Source organism: Salmo salar, chromosome 20 (assembly GCF_965601325.2).
Source record: "Salmo salar chromosome 20, fSalSal1, whole genome shotgun sequence".
NCBI lineage: Eukaryota > Metazoa > Chordata > Actinopteri > Salmoniformes > Salmonidae > Salmo > Salmo salar.
The window spans coordinates 21,896,205-21,918,487 of record NC_138310.1 but is presented as its reverse complement, the minus strand read 5'-3'; the positions used below and the strand labels follow the sequence as shown (position 1 = coordinate 21,918,487).

Sequence of the window (22,283 nt, the reverse complement as noted above, 5' to 3'; positions counted from 1 at the left end):
CACATGCTTTGAGTAGAATGAGGGAAGTTGAATTGGAAATAGAAATGTGGCTTCTCTTCAAAAGATTATTATGATCGAAAGTTCAATTGCTCGTCAAAAGGATGTTAACTGAAACATAGGGTGTGAACACAACAAGCAATGTTCGGCATTCTTCCCCTCACACTATGCTGTCTGAGTAGCAGTGTGAAAGGACCCAGCTGGCCTTCATGGCAGAGCAGTGCTCCCAGACAGATCTACAGCCCCTGTACCTGTCCCCCAACACGGCCTCCCTCTACACCTGGATCCCCGCTGTAGGCTTTGTCACAGGTGGGCCAAGACACCTTGCCAATGGGGAATGGTTGGGTCATTGGGATGGAGGGCAATAAACAAAGGACAAACTACTACATTACTGACTCCACTGTATCCCTCTTATTTCCCCCCATGACCAGGGGATGAACAGTGCAGGTACATGTGCCAGTGTAAGGGAGAGAACTTCATTGTGAGCCGCGGGTCTCAGTTTGTGGATGGGACTCGTTGTGAACCAGACAGTCCAGCTCCCCTTGGTGCCACGACAGCTTGTCTAGGAGGGACGTGCCAGGTAAAGGCCTGCTTCGGTTTCTCCACCTTAGAGAGTTCTAGTGATGCTTTGAGAAATTATTATTAGACGTGACATGTCCTCATAAGCTAATGGGCAATAATTTCTTCCACTAGCTGTTTGGCTGTGATGGAGTGTTGAAGTCTGGGAAGGTGGAGGATGTGTGTGGGGTGTGTGGAGGGGATGGCTCCTCTTGCAGTCTCACCTCTCAGTCTTACAGTGGTGGTCAGGCCAGAGGTAACTGCTCAAATATCCCCATTCTTCAGTCTGGAGAGTGATCATTTCTACCTCCATCTCATTCCAGTAATTCAATTAGATTTTCCCTGCTTAATTGATTCTCAGAGTACGTCACATTCCTGACCCTGCCAGTAAACGCCACTCAGGTTCACATTGTCAACAGGGCACCTGTCTTCACTCACCTGGGTGAGTATCTGGGGTGACCTTGGGTGGTTTGAAAAGAAACCCCAAATAATATAAAGGACAATAAGCAAGGTGTCTGGTGTTTTTACCCATAGCGGTGTTGATTGGGAATCAGTATGTTGTGTCTGGGAGTGGCAGCATTGCGTTAAACATCACTCACCCCTCTCCTCTGGAGGACGGTCGTCTGGTTTATCGTCTGTACCTGACCCCTGACCTCCTGCCTCTCATGGAGGAGCTGCTGCTGCCTGGAACTGTTACAGAGGAGACACACATACAGGTCAGCAGGGAGAGAGACATTCCTAGATATGGCAACAGACACTCCAAATATCAGAGGGGATAACTGTGAGAGACACATATAGAAGAGGAACAGTATCTCCATTCACTATGTACACACACATATAGAACTTTGCTGACTCCTCAAAATAGAAATGAATAATGACATTTGTTTTTTGCTCCTACAGGTCTATCGGAAATATGGAAAAGAATATGGAGAACAAACCAATCCAAACATCACCTACCACTTTTATACTCCCATTAGTAATAATGCTTTTATAAAAGAGATACCCAGGGGCAAGTGGACTGTTGTTACAACATCCTGCTCTGTCACCTGTGGCTCTGGTAAGAGTCACTTTGAATTTTTAATCATTTTTACAAATGATTGTTGAATAAATATATTTTGTTTGTTTGTTGTGGTAGTACTTTAGGGCTTTCCAAATGTCACTGTTCTTATAGAGCCACTGTTCTCTCTTCTTCTTGTAGGCATACAGAAATCTATGTATGTCTGTATGGATGAAGACACCAAGGAGCATCTGGAGGAGGTCTACTGTGATTCAGCTCCCCTTCTCCTGCTTCAGCAGACAACCTGTCACCTCCCAGCCTGTCCCCCCAGGTCCACTCTACATTCACTGCACACTGTCACACCTAGAACGCTTGAACTTTCATCAAACTGATTGACCAATGTCCTGTGTTGTGTTCTCCAGCTGGGAGATGGGAGAGTTTGGGCCCTGCAGTGCCTTGTGTGGTGGTGGAGAGAAAGTACGCCCTGTGAGATGTGTTCAAAAGCAAGGAGCAGATGTCCTACAGGTGGCAGTTTCTGAATGTCCACAACCCTCTGCCACACAATCAGTGGATACATGCAACTTTCAACCCTGCCCTGCAAGGTATACATATTTATGATCAAATACAATATGTACATGAAGCAAACAAGGTCCAAGTTGCACCATGTAGGTTAATGGCCCAGTACAGTATTGACATTAAAAAAAAATGGTGGATGTGTGTGACAGGTGGAATGCGTCAGAAGCCGGGGAGTGTTCAGCGGTGTGTGGGCCCGGCGCGGCTAAACGCATTGTGACATGTGTGCGGTACGAAGGTGGTCATGATGTTGAGGTGGACCATAGCTTGTGTTCAGGGCTCTTCAAACCACCTGTCTTAGTGTCTTGTGTGATCGATGTCTGCCCAATTGGCTGGGAGTCTAAGGGACAGGTACTGCAGAGATCTATAATACATCTCATAAATGTGCACACCGAATTCTAAGACATCATACTGGAGAAGATGGAAGTTTGACATCCATTCATTTGTCTTTACCAGGATCAACCAACACTTAACAAATCCCCTGGTTTAAGGTACCGCTCCAGGTACCTAACAGTGTATGTTTGGAGCCCTGTGATAGGCCAATGCTCAAAGACCTGCGGAAATGGTAAGTTAGACCAGATAATCCCTTCCATTTTTACAAAGACAGTGTGGTACCTTGGTCAACACAAGCCTTATACATGTGTAGGTACCCTGCAGGTGTGGTTTTCATGTCTGGACCACCAGACCAGGCTAGCAGTGCCTGAGGTCTACTGTGATGCCTCCAGCAAACCAGAGCCTCACACAGAGTCCTGCAACCCTTCTCCTTGCCCTCCCATGTGAGTTCATCCTTTCAAGTACAAGAATGATAGCTCTGTCATAGCAGGGTAACAGCAGTGTGTTTCCCATGCAGGTGGCGCTACAAGCAGGGAGTGTGCAGTGTGTCGTGTGGAGGAGGCGTTGCCCATAGGGTGCTATACTGCTCCCAGGAGACCGAGGGAGATGAGGAGGTGGTTGTGAACAATATAGAGTGCAGTAACATGACCAAACCCATAGCAGTGGTCACATGCAACTCCAACAGCTGTCCAGCCAGGTAAACCATGCAACTCCAACAGCTGCCCAGTCAGGTAAACCATGCAACTCCAACACCTGCCCAGCCAGGTAAACGGTAAACACAGACACTGAACACTGGCTGGAAGACCAAGGTAAAAAAAGAGATTCTAAATGTGGAATTCACCACCCATGGATTTCAGTTTGTCTTGAATGTGAGTGTCAACAGACAGTGCCATATAGAGATTTCTGTATGTATTGCTGGGTGTAAATACACTTGAACTTGAGATAATACTGTCCAGGTGGAGAGTGCTGAGGACGGGGGCCTGTTCTACGTCTTGTGATCTGGGGGTAGCCAGGAGGCATGTCTCCTGTGTTGAGTATATCCATGGGGAGGACAGGGAGGTGTCTGAGGAGAGGTGCCATGCAGCCGTTAAACCTGCTACCACAGTACCCTGTCTGGTGCAGGTGTGCACCTTCAGATGGGACGTGAAAGACTGGAATCAGGTAGGTACAGTGGTCAGTGGTGTTTTCATACATGGGTGATTTATAAATTATGTAGATGTACTGTTGACTAACTTTTCTGTTGTCTCTCAGTGTTCAGTGCCGTGTGGGTATGGGATCCAGTCTAGAGCAGTGTCCTGCATGGGACCCACTAAGCCTGAGCCCCTCAGCCCACTGCTCTGCATGCACATGCCCAAGCCCATCACCATCCGGGGCTGCCAGATGGACGACTGCAGGGTCTTACAGAAGACTAGTCCCCTCACCCACACACACACCACCAACGCCCCCTCACTAGAGACCAGGGACCAGTTACCCAGTCCCCAGGGCATGGAAGTCACTCCCACGGATGAGGAGCCACTCCTGTCTCCTACTCTCAGCCTGACCCAGACAACCCTGACTGCAACAGAACTGACCACACCACAGACCACCACCGCCATGCCCACTGTGACACCTAAAACCGGTAAGGTGGCAGAACTCTCTGCTTCTTTAGCGCTCATCAGAAAAGGCATAGACAAAGCATTGAGAGAGCTCCATCAGCTAACGTAATAGTTATCTACTGTGTGTCGCCATCTAGGTCTGTGTGGGCAGCTTCTGCTGGAGGAGTCAGGCACAGTGGACTTGAGACATGAGACAGGTCGCTGCATCCTGTCAATAGGTCGGCCCCTGGATGAGGTCATCCACTTGAAAGTAGAGTCCAGCTCCCTAAGCTGCAAGAAAAGTGAGAAATGCTATAATACCCTTTGTACTGTCTATCTATGGCAACCGAAATGGACAACAATAACCCTGTGTGTGTGTGTGTGTGTGTGTGTGTGTGTGTGTGTGGCGTACTTAGGGGAGTATGTGGCGTTCTATGACAGGCTGGTACTGGTCAGGAAGTGTGACCAGCTTGAGGACACTGAACTGACCTCCAGGACCAACGTCCTGCTGGTACGCCAGCATCTCTTGTCCCCCGGAAACGGAGTGCTGCTCACTTACAGCAGTCAGAAGAACAACAAGAAGAGTCACCACCAGGGTAACACTGAGCTGCTACTGTATTGGCTGGAACAAAAGGCAGAGTGGCATGGTGTTACAGAGCTGGAACAATAGATTTTTAGAAGGACATATTATTTGGTTAATTGAGTACATACCCACATGCTTCTTACTGTTGCTCCTACAGACTGTGATGTCCAGCTGTTTGCTCCCAGCGGGGTCATTGAGAATCCAATGATGACCTCAGCGTTGGGCAGTCACACCTGTCGAGTCCTCATCAACGCCCCACCCTCAGTGAAGATTAGGATCCGGGCTCTGAGCATGGGCCCTGTGGTCAACAGCACAGCAGCCCAGTCCACCTTCATTATGGTCAGGGAGGAGGGAGATTGTTCTCCCTTGCTTTTCAGTATATTCATCAATGCAAACTAGTTGAGTATACATTAAACCATGAATCTTGACATGTATGCCATTGTAGATAACATTATGCCTCTAATACCATCTCCATTAGATACGAGATGTAGACGTCTTGAAGACCAACGTGTTCAAGGGCCAACAGCTTTTTGACTGGCGATCAGCTGGAAACATGGCAGAGATAGAATTTCATGGCGAGTACCTGCATAGCAACGGAAGCTTCCGAGCTGAATACTCATTCGTGGAGCCTTGATCTGTGGCTCGCATTTCTATTATACAGTATTTAACAAGACAGGAATTTAGGCTGTTACTGGAGAACAATTTGTCCTTAGTTTAATCAGTATTGTCAGAATTTTGGAACATTAAAATAAATGACAGCAGTCCGTCTTATTTTGTTTGTTATTTTTTGTTGTTGTATAGAAAACATTTACCAAAGTAAATCACAGCAGAACCACTCAGCAACTCATTATTATGGCACATTTGGTATAGTATGGCACATATTTTCAGAACTTAAAGAACTTATTTTATGAATATGAAATAACAAATTTGTAAATAAACAAACTGAATAAAACACATCTATAGAATCCCACAAAAATAAATGTTAAGACAGCGCCAACATACTGCATGACTTAAATATAACTAAAACAGACAGATGTAATCTCTTAATTCAATCACTCTGTTGTCGCAGAACATTTTCTAAAGTTTTCAATTTCCACTTTAAAAATGTCAGACTTGATTTATTCTAACAAAATAATTCATCAATCCCTACAAAAATGTCCAATAAATAACACACATAATAATTCACATTTCCTGTTGCTGCAGGATTATTGTCCTGCTGTGAGAAACTGGTCAAATTAAGATAGTTCACCTGTAATAGAGTATAGTCACTGCCATGATCTGGTGTGGATCTTTCTTTGACATATGGCGCTTTCTATTTGGAAAAGGATTTCATTCAACATGAAATGTATAACTTTCCATCAATCATACTTGCTTTACAGTCTTGATATTATTTTGCTTATTACAGGACTGTCTCTCCTACAGGATTTTCCCTCCATCACATCTACCTGAAGGGCCCAAAATCTTCCCAAGGCCCACCTAACGCATTGCAAAGTGCTTCTCTTCTCTCCATGTTACAGCACTAGATATACCCGGGTGGCTTCAGTTTCCCCCACTACCTCCAGCACAGGTTCAGTTCCACACAGCCATAAAGAGCCACCATGTCCCCTGTGGGGACTCATTGCTTGGCCTTAGCCGTCTCCTCCAGCAGAGACCTCATGTCTCTCAGAGCCTTCTTCATAGCCCGGCCAAAGTTGGCAGCATGTGTCTCTTCACAGCTATTGAAGGCTGTAATGGCAATGTTGATGTGGTCTGCCATGGGGTTGTAACACACTCCGTAGCCATCTGGCACCAGTGGACCGAAGCACATCACACAGTCTGTCTTGGCACCAGCCTGGAGAAGAGCGACAGTGAAACATTACCTTTAGCTGTACAAATGTGGGTCAAACCTAATAAACAAATTATTACCAAACCACTGTCTACAATTTGTCCTGTTATATGTTGTATTTTGGGATGCTAAATAGCTCACATAAACAGCCTTCATACCTGGCTGGTGGAGAGATTGGGATGCTCAGCCACAGCATAGGCTGTGTCCATGAATATCTCTGGCATGGACGTCAGTTCTTCAATCGCCTGCAGCTTCAGGCCGAGGAGATGTCTGTCTATGGCCTGGCCATGAATTGCCTGCTCATTTTGACATACACAAAATAAATGTACATTGCAGTGAGTGGGGACAAGCATGGATTAATACAGTAAATGTTCATTTCCATCAAGTCCTCACCATGCGTGTGTATTCTACATGGGCTTGGCATGCCTTGTCCAATAGAGAAACCTTCTCTGTGTTCTGTCAACATATGGGATAAACAGACATCATTACAGTAGAGTGACAGTCAGGGTTTATTGTTTATTTAGTGTCAACGTTCAGGTTTCAGACTTGACCTACCGGTTTAGCTAGGTCCTCCATTGCCTGGACAAACTTGAGAGACTCATTGGAGCAGGAGCGGATTGTGTCTGTTCGACCAAGTGCAAACATACGCAGGGACGCACTCTCATAGGTGGAACAGCACATCTGATACATTCTGAAACATGAAAGAACAATATGTCTCATCAATATGTCTCAAAGTGATAGATTAAGGTAACCCGACTGCTGTTTCAGATGTTGACTGTTTTGTTCATGAAACCCACCTGAAGTAGGCAAGCTGTAGAGCCATTTGTATAAAGGCATCTGGACTCATCTTGTGAGCCTTTGGAACATTTCTCCCATAGTCAGCAAAGTAGACCACATTCACATCCAAATCATGTGACATTCTGGTGAATGAAAGAGTAGCCAAAGAGTGAAAAACACTTCAAAGATATGTTTGAATGGAAACTGCTAGGAACACAAACAGACTCTACTTGCATGTTCATATTCTGTTTGGCCGACTCAATATCCTTCTTGACCTCAGGTGTGATATTGAAACGCAGTTTGGGAGGCATGGGCAGAGGGATCATGGGAGCGCGTACTACCTCCATCCTTCCCCTGTTTAAACAACACAAAACATTATACTTCAAGAGAGGCAGAGTTGCATTCAGTAGCAGGCCAGGATCATGATTCCAGCTTGGCCATGATCAGTGGGCTTCAAATGGTAGTACAAATCATTTTCAAATGGATCAGGCACTATCTAAACATGACAAATAGTGAATCTTCAAAATGCTTGCTACACTCAGGCATAATGCACCTGCTCTGGTTGGAAAAATGGCCAATGCAACCAAAGCAACCAGCGCAAACCTTTTTATCTGTAGTACACAATGACCTTGGTAGTACTGTGTACCATTAATCAATGAATGAAATAAACATATTTTGTTATGCCTTACATGTACTCAACCAAATAGTCCACTAGGAACACAATGGGTGGGCCTTCAGCTGGGGCATGCTCATACACCAGACCACAGGTACCATCTTCACCCACAATAAACTGGGGATGAAATAATACACGTTATAATAATAAGACTTAAAATATATTTATGAATACTGTAGAATAATGCAAGAGACTTGTGAATAAAAATATGAACATATATCGGTGAGGATACAACCTTTGTTCTACAGCTTTAGTCTCGGAGCTCACCTGTAACGTCTTATCAAACCAGCGGTTGCCGCTGTTCCAGCGACTCCCTCCACCATGCAGCATCTGGGCAGCGACGCGGCTCTGGTAGCGCTGCTCAGACATCTGTGGCATGGGGGCATCTAGACACACTGTGAATATGCTCTTCTGGATAGCACGGACAGACTCCTTATTTGTCTTGTCTAAGGAAGAAAACGATACAATGAGCGAGCTACGAGGACCTTGAGGAAAAGCATCGACCAATATGTCTAAAACAGTGTGTGCAAAATGATAGGTTGCATCCAGTCACTCTTACGTTATGGCTCAAGACTGGGTTATGACTGGGGTTTTGTTTATTTGGTGGGTCACTCCATGCGCTCCAAAGACCCTTCTCTAGCATTCAAGGCTCTCCCTGGCCTCACCCTTGATGAGGTTGTTGTAGGCCTTGCCCCAGGTGTTGCGGTGCTGGGAAGTCAGGATGCCGATAGGCTCCTTGTTGCTCTGCAGGGACGAGTTCCAGATTTTCTCCAGTTGCATGTAAATCTGGTCCACCGTCAGTGGGGAGCCATCACTGTTATACACATCCAGGACAAAGAACTAAGGACAGAGGGAGAAGGTCCATCAGCATTTGAGCTTCTGGTTAAGTGGGTTACAGACAATAAACTAACAATGCAACAATGTTACTGATTTCCTCTCTTGTGTTGTAGCAACATAAAGCAGCGTCAAAGAGAGAAAAGCAAAGCAATAGCACACCCTAGTGTACCTGGAAGTTATGGACCACAGTGATGTGAGTAGGGGCCACTTTCCCGATAGCATGGTTGACCACAGTGTCTCTCTTTGGTCCAGGGATACGACAGGAGGACAGGATCTGGTAGTACTGGTCCATACACAGAGGCTTCCCACCCAAATACTCAATAGGTAGGGTCTCACTGTGACACAGAGTTAGAGAGTCAACTTGGGTGACAAATATATATTAGATGTATATCATTAAGATAGATCATATTTTCTATATCAATATTACTCACTTGTCAATCATTTGTTTGAAGTCCAAAACTCCTGAAATCAATTTAGCAGCAAACCTGAGCAGAAAACATTGATTTACATTTTAGTAGACACGCTTATCCAGAGTGATTTACAGGAGCAATTAGGGTTACGTGCCTTGCTCAAGGGCACATCGTCAGATTTTTCAACTAGTCGGCTCAGGGATTCAAACCAGCGACCTTTCGCTTACTGGCCCAATGCTCTTAACCGCTAGGCTACCTGTCGCCCTATTGATTAATTAAGTATGATACCTTATATGGTATTTCCTCATCCAACTGAGATTCAGCCTTTTACCTCTCCAGCATCTCATGTTCTATTCACATAATTAACTCCAATACACTTTAGTACACCATTGTTTTCCATGTCCTCATATCTCCAACCAGACTTTCTTAGCATATCCAACTCAGAACCATGATATCTATCCATTTTGATTCTATATCTCTGTCTGTGTCACTCTAGTCTAGCAAATAAGATGGTGTACATTACGGTACAGTATATTGTTGAATCATTGACTTTTCATATGAACATGGAAGTCTGCTCTAGTGTCATCTTCTATTTCATGTGTTTGGCACTGTCTGCAATGTTGATTGCGTACGTGGGTCACCGCGGTCCAAAAAAGCTGAGCAATGCTATGAGCAGCCAATGTGCTTAAAATAGCCAGCATGAAAGGGGAGTCTGTCTAAAGGTCAACTGAATCTCAAGCTTATTCTCAAGTTCAACAGAGCTATGGCGGATTACAACACTGAAGTCAATCACTTTCTACGAACTTTTCTACTAAGCAGTAAGCCTATAAAATGTCCTTTTCACTGATCGGTATAGACAGCCCTAAAATGTTTTAGTGCTGGAGGGAGGGTGGGCATCTACTGTATAATCTCGCAGCAATGGCTGGTACAGTGGTCTCAGACACGCATGGTTCCTTGTTGCTCACCTCATTTGTCCTTGGCGATCTTGGAAGGTCATGCGGGGCAGGACCACCCCAGGGCTGGAATAGACTGCCACAGGCATCCGGGAATCCAGATAGGCTGACTGCATCCACCACTCTGTGAGCTGCATAAACATCCACAAACAGCCATGATAATGCTATAGACCATCAACATGACATATACTGTAGGTGAATAAAGGATATAATACAGGTATCTGTTCCTGCCAATCAACCCAGATCAACCCAGTGCTCTGCCCTACTAAGTACCCATCTCTGCTCTATGTGACCGGTTCTGTTCTATGACAGTACCCACCCAGTTTTCTTTGTTGCTAGCTCTGCGCTCCAGGCTCCTCTGCAACCTGTCTCCCACTCCCTCAGGAATGAGGAACTCCTTGACCAGCTTGCGTGTGTGATCCATCTCCTCCTCACTGAGCAGGGGCTCCAGCATCAACAGGTAGCGCTCAAATGTCTGCCTTAGTGGAGGCACGGGCAGCTTGGGCAAATTGTCCTGGTGATGCGAGGACCTCTCTGGGAGGATGGTCACTGACATCGGCTTGACCAGGCGACATGGCTTCACCAAGCCCGGCCTTAGCTGAAAAAATGCATTCTGTGTCATTGCATTTCTAATAAAGAATGTGTTTTGCATTTAATATGACATACTGAAATACCACACATACTGTACAGTATCTAGGTTGATATTTAGTTTAAGTTCCTGAAATATTAAGTTGATAATCCCATTAGCATATAAAATATATCAGCAATGTTAGGTGAACACCACAGAGCTGATTGGTAGGCCTACTGGCTAGCAACTGTCAACACCATGATACATACTCTAGGTCTGTTAAAATAGAGCCCTCTAACGCAGTGGTAAATCTAAGTGCTGGGGGTAGTGCTATAGGTCCGGAGTTGTGACAGCAACAGTAAAAAAAAAAATCATGTTTTTGCTCCAAGGTTATTATAGTAAACGAATATTGAAAGTAACATAAAAACCAACACTGGAAAAACAATTTAGTAAACTGAAATAATTTTTTTAAATTAAAACATTTGAAAAGCTAAAATGATTATATTTGACTGCAAAACGAACTAAAACAAAATAAAAACCATCATACCTTTTTTTACTTTGGACAGAAATCTAATTTAAGCTTATTTTCTAATGGGGTTTTCGAGCTTCTGAATCTGGTGGGTAAATGCTGCCAGTAGATGCCAATGTTTGAAATAGGCCTAGCTTGTGCATCACTATCACTAGCTAACATGGAAGAATCCAAGGGCGAGCATGGAGTGTAACTGGGCCAAGCTAGAACAGCTTGTGAAGTTGCTGGAGCTGTTCGCAATCCACATCGACCAACTTGCTGACCAGTGACTGGGCCAAGCTATAGCAGCTTGTGAAGAAGGCTGGAGCCGTTCTCAATCCACACTGACCACCTTCAAACTGACAGCCAGTCGCTGTCTGATGTGGTGGTGTGCCTTCTCAACCTTGAGGCACACTTGCTGTCAACTACTGTTGCAAAACAGTTGGCACAGGTCCTCCTGAAGTCACTGTGTGAGCGCTTCACATGCTTATTGAATCCACTGACAGCCAACTTTGATCCAACCCCTGCAGCAGCTTGCCTGATGGACCCAAGTGTGTCTCTGGCACGTCGCTCAACAGAGATGGAGCCCCTGATTAGGGAAGCAGATGATTTTGTACTTCAGAAAATCTGTGAGTACAGCCGTGGAGCAGGACCCCAGGAAGATGCCAGCACAATTAATCCAGATAGTATCTCTACCACTGTGCTTCAGAAATATAGCTTCCTCGCATCGAAGATTGTGTCTGAGGTCACTGTCCAGCCGGAGGGTCAACCTGGCAGCGCATTAAGTGTCCCATGTAAGCTGCGGAAATACCTGGAAGACGTAAAGGGGGGCATGTTTACAGAGTCACCTCAAGTTCTGCCAGGCAAACTGTGCCCTGTGGCACTGAATCTGGTTTCTGCCACTGCATCCTAAGTGTTTGTGGAGAGAATATTCTCTGTCTGTGGGCAACTGTCATCAGGCTTGAGAAACTGAATGACCACCTCTCTGAAACGCAGAGTCTTCTTGAAGATAAGCCAGAAAATCTTGTTTGGTTGAAGAGAAACACACACACACACACACACACACACACACACACACACACACACACACACACACACACACACACACACACACACACACACACACCCCCCCCCCCCCCCCGCTGGCTGTCTGTCTGTGAACTGATAGTTTTGTGAAGAAATATTGTATTGCTTATGTTTTTGCTGTTGTTGCAGCTGTTTTTATGAACCCTTTTTAAAGGGGTTAGTCAGTGATACATGTTTAATATTACATAAACGTAACATGTCAAATGTGCCATGACTTCATTTGTTGTTTTTTCCTCTCCCTTTCTGTCAGATAAAGGTACTTGATTTTTAACAAAGTAGATGTTAGAACAAAGCTTTAGATTGGTGTAAACATGGGCAAGAGAGTTTCCTTCCACTATATTTATTGCACCAGTCTAGGCGCTTATTCTTTAAATCGATTGATTTATTATTTATGTCCTGGCCATAAAGTTGTATGGAGTCCTGTAGTGGCCAAAAGCCTGTGTTAGCATGGGCAGCTCCATTCAGGACTTTCGCCATTTTGATTTAGTCAACTGGGTGGGACTTCCAACTTCCTTGACTGATCCTTCCCGATGACCTGGTTGGCATGACCTAATGACTCGGTTGGAGTCGTGACAGCTGTGTCATCGGAGGGATCAGCCAATGAATTTTACTTGAGAAGAAGAACATTGGCTATCTCAAGATGATGGCCTCAATGGTGCTGCCCATGCTCTCACAGATGCCATCATGATACAGATACAGAGATGCTATGTCTATCCAAGTCTACAGTTCTGGCCCATAAACTTATGTATTACTGTCCCCCAGTGGCAAAAAGTTATTGTTTTTTGGCAAACTACAGGCCTACAACACATAAATGGCTATAATAACCTTGGTTTTCTCAATATGTTTAGAGTGCTGATAGTCAACATTGTTGTAATTGGCTTCAACAAGTATAGGCCTTTACGAATCGCACTTCTCCTCAAACAAAAAGGACAAGGTTCCCGTAAATTGTACCGTATGTGTGAGGCACATTCTAAATAAGCAAGATATAGCCTAGGCCTGTTTGGAGGAGCGCATCTTTGGTAACCGGACAAGAAGCGCTCTTTGGAAATGGGGATGGATACAAGCCGAATGGAGTATGCACAGCAGGTAGACCTATGTGAATTGTGAATAATGCAAAAGCATGTCGGCAAAAGCCTCAAGAGTAGACCATTTAGAAACCCTTTATGGATAGGCTACTTGCAGGCTAACGTATGGCCAGCATAAGAATGACACCAGATCCATTGCTGTAGAACCAGCTTTTGTAATAGCAGGGCAAGGGTATCCTACTAAGGGTTTGTTTGTTAATCAAACGAAAAGGAAAACAAGCAATTGTTACAGACAAATAAGGTACATGTTTCGAAATAGGACTGTCACATCTCATCTCTCATTCAATGATGGGCATATAGCCTACATGGAGGGAATTTTACGCACATCCAAAATAATACCAGGAGCTGGCTAAAATAATATAATAGCCGGGATGTCCTCTCACTGTTCGCTGCTGCCAAACTTGATCTTTTAATAAAGCTTTGGTGACAAATGTATATTTCAAAGCGGCCTCACAAGCCAAACCCTTTATCAATAGTCTTGACTACTTGGCCAATGCATTGGGCATGACAAAAAAACTGCCTTCAATAAGAGGAGAGGAGGCTATGCTTTGTTTTTTAATACAAGGTTGACGGGCACAAAAAGCAAACTATATACAAGTATATGTGGATACCCCTTCAAATGAGTGGATTTGGCTATTTCAGCCACTCCCGTTGCTGACAGGTGTATAAAAATCAAGCACACAGCTATGCAATCTCCATAGATCAAAATTGGCAGTAGAATCGCCGTACTGAAGAGCGCAGTGACTTTCAACATGGCACCGTTATAGGGTGCCACCTTTCCAACAAGTCAGTTTGTACAATTTCTGCCCTGCTAATGCTACCCCGGTCAACTGTAAGTGCTGTTATTGTGAAGTGGAAACGTCTAGGAGCAACAACTGCTCAGCCACGAAGTGGTAGGCCACACAAGCTCACAGAACGAGAACGGTGAGTGCTGAAAATCGTCTGTCCTCTGTTACAACACTAACTACCGAGTTACAAACACCTCTGGAAGCAACATCCATACAAGAACTGTTCGTCGGGAGCTTCATGAAATTGGTTTCCATTGCAGAGAAGCTGCACACAAGCCTAAGATCAACATGCTCAATGATGGAGTGGTGGACTCTGGAGCAGTGGAAACACGTTCTCTGGAGTGATGAATCACACTTCACCATCTGGAAGTCTGACGGACTAATCTGAGTTTGGCGGATGACAGGAGAACTCTACCTGCCCCAATGCATAGTGCAAACTGTAAAGTTGGGTGGCGGAGGAATAATGGTCTGGGGCTGTTTTTCATGGTTCGGGCTAGGACCCTTAGTTCCAGTGAAGGGAAATCTTAACGCTACAGCATACAATGATATTCTAGACGATTCTGTGCTTCCAACTTTGTGGCAACAGTTTGGGGAAGGCCCTTTCCTGTTTCAGCATGACAATGCCCCTTTGCACAAAGCGAGGTCCATACAGAAATGGTTTGTCGAGATCGGTGTGGAAGAATTTGACTGGCCTGCACAGAGCCCTGACCTCAACCCAATCGAATACCTTTGGTGTTCCAATTCATCCCAACAGCGAGACAGGCCTAATTGCCCAACATCAGTGCTGACCTCACTAATGCTCTTGTGGCTGAACGGAAGCAAGTCCCCGCAGCAATGTTGCAACATCTAGTGAAAAGCCTTCCTAGAAGAGTGTAGGCCGTTACAGCAGCAAAGGGGGGACCAAATCCATATTAATGCCCATGATTTTGAAATGAGATGTTCAACGAGCAGGTGTGCACATACTTATGGTCATGTAGTGCATCTCTAATTCCATGTGCATATGGGTACTGTGTGTCACGGCTGGATAGGCTGCGCTTCCGATGTCAAAATCCATGCCATAACCAACTGGGTTACCGCTAAGACCAGCTTTTGGTTGGTCTTAAATATCCCCACCAGTGCATACTGAAATTGGCACTTTGGTGCACGTTTTTAAGGGCACAACTCAGATATTGCCACCCCTCCCACCTCAGAGCGAGCGAGCTCACATAAGACAGAAATTACAAATCCTGGCGCTAGGGTTTGAAAATAGAAGAGCTTAAACGGATCAACATTTTTATCCAAATAAAATATTATTGGTTGCGTACACGTTTAGCAGGTGTTATGGCGGGTGCAGCGAGATTCTTATGTTCCAAGTTCCTATCAATCACAGCAGTAAATGTCAAACAAATACACAATCAAAAAGTCTAAAATAATTTTCAAAATGTAGTACAGCAGTACATATATAAATAGTGTGTTCCTCTGAAACCGCTTGGTATAGAGATCCTGGATGCCAATGAAGCTCGGCCTCACCCCAGTGATGTACTGAGCTCTGTAGTGCCTTGAGGTCGGATCCCATACCAAGCGGTGATGCTTGAGGATCTAAGGTCCCATGCCGAATCTTTTCGGTTTCCTGAGGGGGAAGAGGCATTGCCGTGCCTTCTTCATGACTGTGTTGGTGTGTGTGGACCATGATAATTTCTTAGTGATGTGGACACAGAGGAACTTGCAGCTCTCGACCCGCTCCACTAAAGCCCTGTAGATGTGGATGGGGGCATGCTCAGCCCTGCGTTAGTAGTCCTCCTCTTGTCCATGTGGGATAAGGAAGTGTGCAGTGCAATGGCAATTGCGTCGTCCGTGGATCTGTTGGAGCCGTATGCAAATTGTAGTGGGTCTAGGGTGTCGGGTAAGTTGGAGGTGATATGGTTCTGAACTAGCCTCTCAAAGCACTTCATGATTACAGAAGTGATTGCTATGGAGTGATAGTCATTTAGTTCAGTTACCTTCACTTTCTTGGGTACAGGAACAATGGTGGACATTTTGAAGCAAGTGGGGACAACAGACTGGGATAGTGAAAGATTGATTATGTCCGTAAACACTCCAGTCAGCTGGCCTGTGCATGCTCTTAGGACGCGGCTTGGGATGCCGTCTGGCATTTGCAATTGCGCTGGCTTGTTGACGCCAGCTGAAAATAGAGCCCAAAGGGTCTGGGCCGTTGCAACGGAAACCAGAACATAATAAAGCAGACACCATATTAAGGGTAAACAAAGTGATTAACATGCATTTACAGGTGTGATCAGTATAATTCTGTATGAATCCAAAAACCAAAGCAAACAATAGATTGTTAGAGCAATGTATGAGCAAATGTTATGACTAAGAAACTTGAGACCAAAGCAACTCGGTCAAGTTTAGTATGTTGTTACACTATTTGTTTGGACTGTGCTTGGCTGTCAAGTTTCCTGACAGCTTCTTCAGGTTAGAATATATACTGAGCGTACAAAACTGACCAGGTGAATCCTGGTGAAAGTTATGATCCCTTATTGATGTCACCTGTTTAAATGACTTCAAATAAGTATAGATAAAGGTGAGGAGACAGGTTAAAGAAGGAGTTTTAAGCCTTGAGTCAATTGAGACATTTTATTTGATTTCACCTTTATTTAACCAGGTAGGCTAGTTGAGAACAAGTTCTCATTTGCAACTACGACCTGGCCAAGATAAAGCATAGCAATTTGACACATACAACACAGAGTTACACATGGAATAAACAAAACATAGTCAATAATACAATAGAACAAAAGAAAACAAAAAGTCTATATACAGAGAGTGCAAACAAGGTAAGATAAGGGAGTTAAGGCAATAAATAGGCCATGGTGGCGAAGTAATTACAATATAGCAATTAAACCCTGGAATGGTATATGTGCAGAAGATGAACGTGCAAGTAGGGATACTGGGGTGCAAAGGAGCAAGATAAATAAATACAGTATAGGGATGAGGTAGGTAGATAGATGGGCTGCTTACAGATGGGCTATGTACAGGTGCAGTAATCTATGAGCTGCTCTGACAGCTGGTGCTTAAAGCTAGTGAGGGAGATATGAGTCTCCAGCTTCAGAGATTTTTGCAGTTCGTTCCAGTCATTGGCAGCAGAGAACTGGAAGGAAAGACGACCAAAGGAGGAATTGGCTTTGGGGGTGACCAGTGAGATATACCTGCTGGAGCGCATGCTACGAGTGGGTGCTGCTATGGTGACCAGTGAGCTGAGATAAGCCGGGGCTTTACCTAGCAGAGACTTGTAGATAACCTGTAGCCAGTGGGTTTGGCGACGAGTATGAAGCGAGGGCCAACCAACGAGAGCGTACAGGTCGCAATGGTAGGTAGTGTATGGGGCTTTGGTGACAAAACGGATGGCACTGTGATAAGACTGCATCCAATTTGTTGAGTAGATAGTTTGAGGCTACTTTATAGATGACATCACCGAAGTCGAGGATCGGAAGGATGGTCAGTTTTATGAGGGTATGTTTGACAGCATGAGTGAAGGATGCCTTGTTGCGAAATAGGAAGCCGATTTTAGATTTAATTTTGGATTAGAGATGCTTAATGTGAGTCTGGAAGGAGAGTTTACAGTCTAACCAGACACCTAGGTATTTGTAGTTGTCCACGTATTCTAAGTCAGAGCCGTCCAGAGTAGTGATGCTAGACGGGCGAGCAGATGCGTGCAGTGATCGATTGATTAGCATGCATTTAGTTTTACTTGCGTTTAAGAGCAGTTGGAAGCCACGGAAGGAGAGTTGTATGGCATTGAAGCTCGTCTGGAGGTTAGTTAACACAGTGTCCAAAGAGGTGCCAGAAGTATACAGAATGGTGTCGTCTGCGTAGAGGTGGATCAGAGAATCACCAGCAGCAAGAGCAACATCATTGATGTACACAGAGAAGAGAGTCGGCCCGAGAATTGAACCCTGTGGTACCCCCATAGAGACTGCCAGAGATCCGGACAACAGGCCCTCCGATTTGACACACTGAACTCTATCAGAGAAGTAGTTGGTGAACCAGGTGAGGCAATCATTTGAGAAACCAAGGCTGTTGAGTCTGCCAATAAGAATGTGGTGATTGACAGAGTCGAAAGCCTTGGCCAGGTTGATGAATACGGCTGCACAGTAATGTCTCTTATCGATGGCGGTTATGTCGTCATTTAGGACCTTGAGCGTGGCTGAGGTGCACCCTTGACCAGCTCGGAAACCATATTGCACAGCGGAGAAGATACGGTGGGATTTGAAATGGTCGGTAATCTGTTTGTTAACTTGGTTTTCGAAGACCTTAGAAAGACAGGGTAGGATAGATATAGGTCTGTAGCAGTTTGGGTCGAGAGTGTCACCCCCTTTGAAGAGGGGGATGACCGCGGCAGCTTTCCAATCTTTGGGAATCTCAAATGATACGAAAGAGGTTGAACAGGCTAGTAATAGGGGTTGCAACAATTTCGGCAGATCGTTTTAGAAGGAGAGGGTCCAGATTGTCTAGCCCAGCTGATTTGTAGGGGTCCAGATTTTTCAGAACATCAGCTATCTGGATTTGGGTGAAGGAGAAATGGTGGGGGCTTTGGCAGCTTGCTGTGGAGGGTGCCGGGCAGTTGACTGGGGTAGGGGTAGCCAGGTGGAAAGCATGGCCAGCCGTAGAGAAATGCTTATTGAAATTCTCAATTATAGTGGATTTATCAGTGGTAACAGTGTTTCCTAGCCTCAGAGCAGTGGGCAGCTGGGAGGAGGTGCTCTTATTCTCCATGGACTTTACAGTGTCCCAGAACTGTTTTGAGTTAGTACTACAGAATGCAAATTTCTGTTTGAAAAAGCTAGCCTTAGCTTTCCTAACTGCCTGTGTATATTTGTTCCTAACGTCCCTGAAAAGTTGTATATCACGGGGGCTAGTCGATGCTAATGCAGAACGCAACAGGATGTTTTTGTGCTGGTCAAGGGCAGACAGGTCTGGAGTGAACCAAAGACTATATCTATTCCTAGTTCTACATTTTTTGAATGGGGCCTGCTTATTTAAGATGGTGAGGAAGGCACTTTTAAAGAACAGCCAGGCATCATCTACTGACGGGATGAGGTCAATGTCATTCCAGGATACCCCGGCCAGGTCGATTAGAAAGGCCTGCTCGCAGAAGTGTTTTAGGGAGCGTTTGACAGTGATGAGGGGTGGTCGTTTAGTCGCAGACCCATTACGGATGCAGGCAATGAGGCAGTGATCACTGAGATCTTGATTGAAAACAGCAGAGGTGTATTTGGAGGGCGAGTTAGGATGACATCTATGAGGGTGCCCGTGTTTACGGATTTGGGGTTGTACCTGGTAGGTTCATTGATAATTTGTGTGAGATTGAGGGCATCAAGTTTAGATTGTAGGATGGCCGGGGTGTTAAGCATGTCCCAGTTTAGGTCACCTAGTAGCACGAGCTCAGAAGATAGATGGGGGGCAATCAATTCACATATGGTATCGAGGGCACAGCTGGGGCAGAGGGAGGTCTATAGCAAGCGGCAACAGTGAGAGACTTGTTTCTGTAAAGGTGCATTTTTAGAAGTAGAAGCTTGAATTGTTTGGGTACAGACTTGGATAGTAATACAGAACTCTTCAGGCTGTCTTTGCAGTAGATTGCAACACCGCCTGCTCTTGGCGGAAAATGTTATAGTTAGCGATGGAGATTTTAGGGTTTTTGGTGGTTTTCCTAAACCAGGATTTAGACACGGCTAAGACACCTGGGTTGGCAGAGTGTGCTAAAGCAGTGAGTAAAACAAACTTAGGGAGTAGGCTTGTAATGTTAACATGCATGAAACCAAGGCTTTTACGGTTACAGAAGTCAACAAATGAGAGCACCTGGGGAGTGGGAGTGGAGCTAGGCACTGCAGGACCTGGATTAACCTCGACATCACCAGAGGAACAGAGGAGAAGTAGGATAAGGGTACGGCTAAAGGCTATACGAACTGGCCGTCTAGCACGTTCGGAACAGAGAGTAAAAGGAGCAGGTTTCTGGGCACGATAGCATAGATTCAAGGCATAGTGTACAGACAAAGGTAAGGTAGGATGTGAGTACATTGGAGGTAAACCTAGGCATTGAGTAATGATGAGAGAGAGTCTCTAGAGACGTTTAAACCAGGTGATGTCATCGCATATGTAGGAGGTGGAACAACATGGTTGGTTAAGGCATATTGAGCAGGGCTAGAGGCTCTACAGGGAAATAAGACAGTAATCACTAACCAGGACAGTAATGGACGAGGCATATTGATATTAGAGAGAGGCATGCGTAGCCAAGTGAACATATGGGTCCAGTGATTGGTTGGGCTGACTGGGGAGACGGCGATTCAGACAGTTAGCAGGCCGATGCTAACAGTTAGTAGGCCGGGGTTAAACAAGCTAGCAATTAGCAGACCGGGTTAGCAAGCAAGCAGTTAGCAGACCGGGGGACGTCGGGATGGGGGTAAGTCTGTTTTTGCTTCTTCGTGCGGTGGCGTCGATACGATGGTGGTAGACCAGTCGGGGAATTAGTAGGGTTCCAAGTAGCTCTATGTGTGCCATTTAGGGGGTGAATGGACAAGTCAAAATATTTAAGTGCCTTTGAATGGGGGTATTGTAGTTGGTCCAGGTGCACCAGTTTGAGTGTGTCAAGAACTGCAACGCTGCTGTTTTTCACGCTCAACAGTTTCCCATGTGTATCAAGAATGGCCCACCACCCAAGGGACATCCAGCCAACTTGACACAACTGTGGGAAGCATTGGAGTCAACATGGGCCAGCATCCCTGTGGAACACTTCCGACATCTTGTATAATCTAAGCCCCAACAAACAGAGACTGTTCTGAGGGCAAAAGGGCGTGCAACTCAATAGTAGGAATGTGTTCCTAATGTTTTGTACACTCCTTGGAAGGGGGGGGGGGGGGGGGGGGGGGGTCTGTAATTTTGTTGAATAATTACATTTTAGAAAATTTTTACTACAATACATTTCCTTAAGAAAATATGTATTCTTTAATCACATACATTTTCCCTGACACACAGAAATACTCATTTACATTTCTAATGCTCAGGAAGGTCAGCAATATGGTCCAATTGAGTACTTAGACTATCAATATAACCCGTTGTCATTGCTACTGCCTCTGATCTGGCAGACTCACTAAACACAAATACTACATTTGTAAATTATGTCTGAGTGTTTAGTGTGCCCCTGGCTGTCAGTAAATAAAAATAAGAAAAAAATAAAACAGTGCATCTGGTTTGCTAAATATAAGGAATTTGATTCACGGCATTTACTTTTACTCAAGTATGACAACTAGCTTACTTTTCCCACCACTGTACTTAACTACATTTAAAACCAGACACTTTAAGACTTTTACTTAATACTAATTGACTCACTTTTACTTCAGTAATTTTCTATTAAGGAATCTTTACTTTTACTCAAGGTATGACAGTTGAGTACTTTTTCCACCACTGCAAACACAAATAAAAAGCAAGCTGTAGTCTATATTAAAATATTGCATAATAGTTTAACCCACTGTCCCTCAATGAATTGTTATCAGTATTGATCTGATATAGCCATGAACCTTGAAACGTTATTTCCCCCCACCACAAACATACATACATTTACAGCAGTAATAGTGAATGCGCAGCTCTCAGTTAGGGGTGCACAACTGCGCATTTATGAATTATAAAAACGTTTGACTCACCACGACTCTCAAAAGAAGACCCAACATAATTGCATAAAAATGGCCCCGCGAGGCTTTGGTTGTTGTTAGTGTAAAGAAACACCTCGAGCTGTCATGTCAAGGACATAGCCCACGCCTAAAGTTACAGCAGTTGAGAAGTTACTGAGTAATGTCGGACATCTCTACGCCCCCCTCCGGCCATGATTGGAAACTATATAGCCTATGTCTACTGCTGGATACACTGTTGCCCATATTCAATCATACGGTCTTGATGCATACATACATACATACTACCTTGTTTTGTGTAGGGACATCATTAAGTTTGATGGCATGCCACAGAAATGATGTAAGACATATGGTCTTGGTGTTCAAAGGCCTAATTAAAACAGCTTATATTGCCCTATAAAATGCACAATACACCTGGTAATTTTATTATCATTTCACGGCAGTGATATCTATACATTCTGTGTGCAAAATAGGTGTAATTATGTTCTATTGTCGCATGG

General features: G+C 44.8%; 2 protein-coding genes across 2 annotated transcripts in view; one reads left to right on the top strand and one right to left on the bottom strand.

Annotated features, from left to right (window-relative positions):
- The window catches only part of adamts13 (ADAM metallopeptidase with thrombospondin type 1 motif, 13), a 14,264-nt gene extending 8,878 nt beyond the window's left edge, over window positions 1-5,386 (top strand). Inside the window, exons 14-31 of the mRNA XM_014160257.3 lie at window positions 180-306; window positions 429-577; window positions 691-811; window positions 917-997; window positions 1,090-1,271; window positions 1,456-1,612; window positions 1,754-1,883; window positions 1,975-2,154; window positions 2,278-2,476; window positions 2,582-2,690; window positions 2,772-2,901; window positions 2,976-3,155; window positions 3,415-3,619; window positions 3,710-4,076; window positions 4,191-4,334; window positions 4,449-4,628; window positions 4,773-4,954; window positions 5,094-5,386. Of these exons, the coding sequence (XP_014015732.2) occupies window positions 180-306; window positions 429-577; window positions 691-811; window positions 917-997; window positions 1,090-1,271; window positions 1,456-1,612; window positions 1,754-1,883; window positions 1,975-2,154; window positions 2,278-2,476; window positions 2,582-2,690; window positions 2,772-2,901; window positions 2,976-3,155; window positions 3,415-3,619; window positions 3,710-4,076; window positions 4,191-4,334; window positions 4,449-4,628; window positions 4,773-4,954; window positions 5,094-5,249 (2,979 nt within the window). The 3' untranslated portion in view covers window positions 5,250-5,386. The remainder of the gene's footprint in view (window positions 1-179; window positions 307-428; window positions 578-690; window positions 812-916; window positions 998-1,089; window positions 1,272-1,455; window positions 1,613-1,753; window positions 1,884-1,974; window positions 2,155-2,277; window positions 2,477-2,581; window positions 2,691-2,771; window positions 2,902-2,975; window positions 3,156-3,414; window positions 3,620-3,709; window positions 4,077-4,190; window positions 4,335-4,448; window positions 4,629-4,772; window positions 4,955-5,093) is intronic.
- Window positions 5,295-22,283, bottom strand: LOC106579903 (carnitine O-acetyltransferase). The gene is made up of 14 exons (XM_014160258.3): window positions 21,799-22,283; window positions 10,410-10,688; window positions 10,103-10,221; window positions 9,159-9,212; window positions 8,897-9,062; window positions 8,556-8,730; window positions 8,158-8,336; window positions 7,907-8,007; window positions 7,452-7,571; window positions 7,238-7,360; window positions 6,996-7,131; window positions 6,834-6,896; window positions 6,599-6,736; window positions 5,295-6,446 (listed from the first exon to the last, which is right to left on the bottom strand). The coding sequence occupies exons 1-14, from the start codon at window positions 21,823-21,825 to the stop codon at window positions 6,231-6,233; spliced, it is 1,896 nt and encodes a 631-aa protein (XP_014015733.1). The 5' UTR covers window positions 21,826-22,283; the 3' UTR covers window positions 5,295-6,230.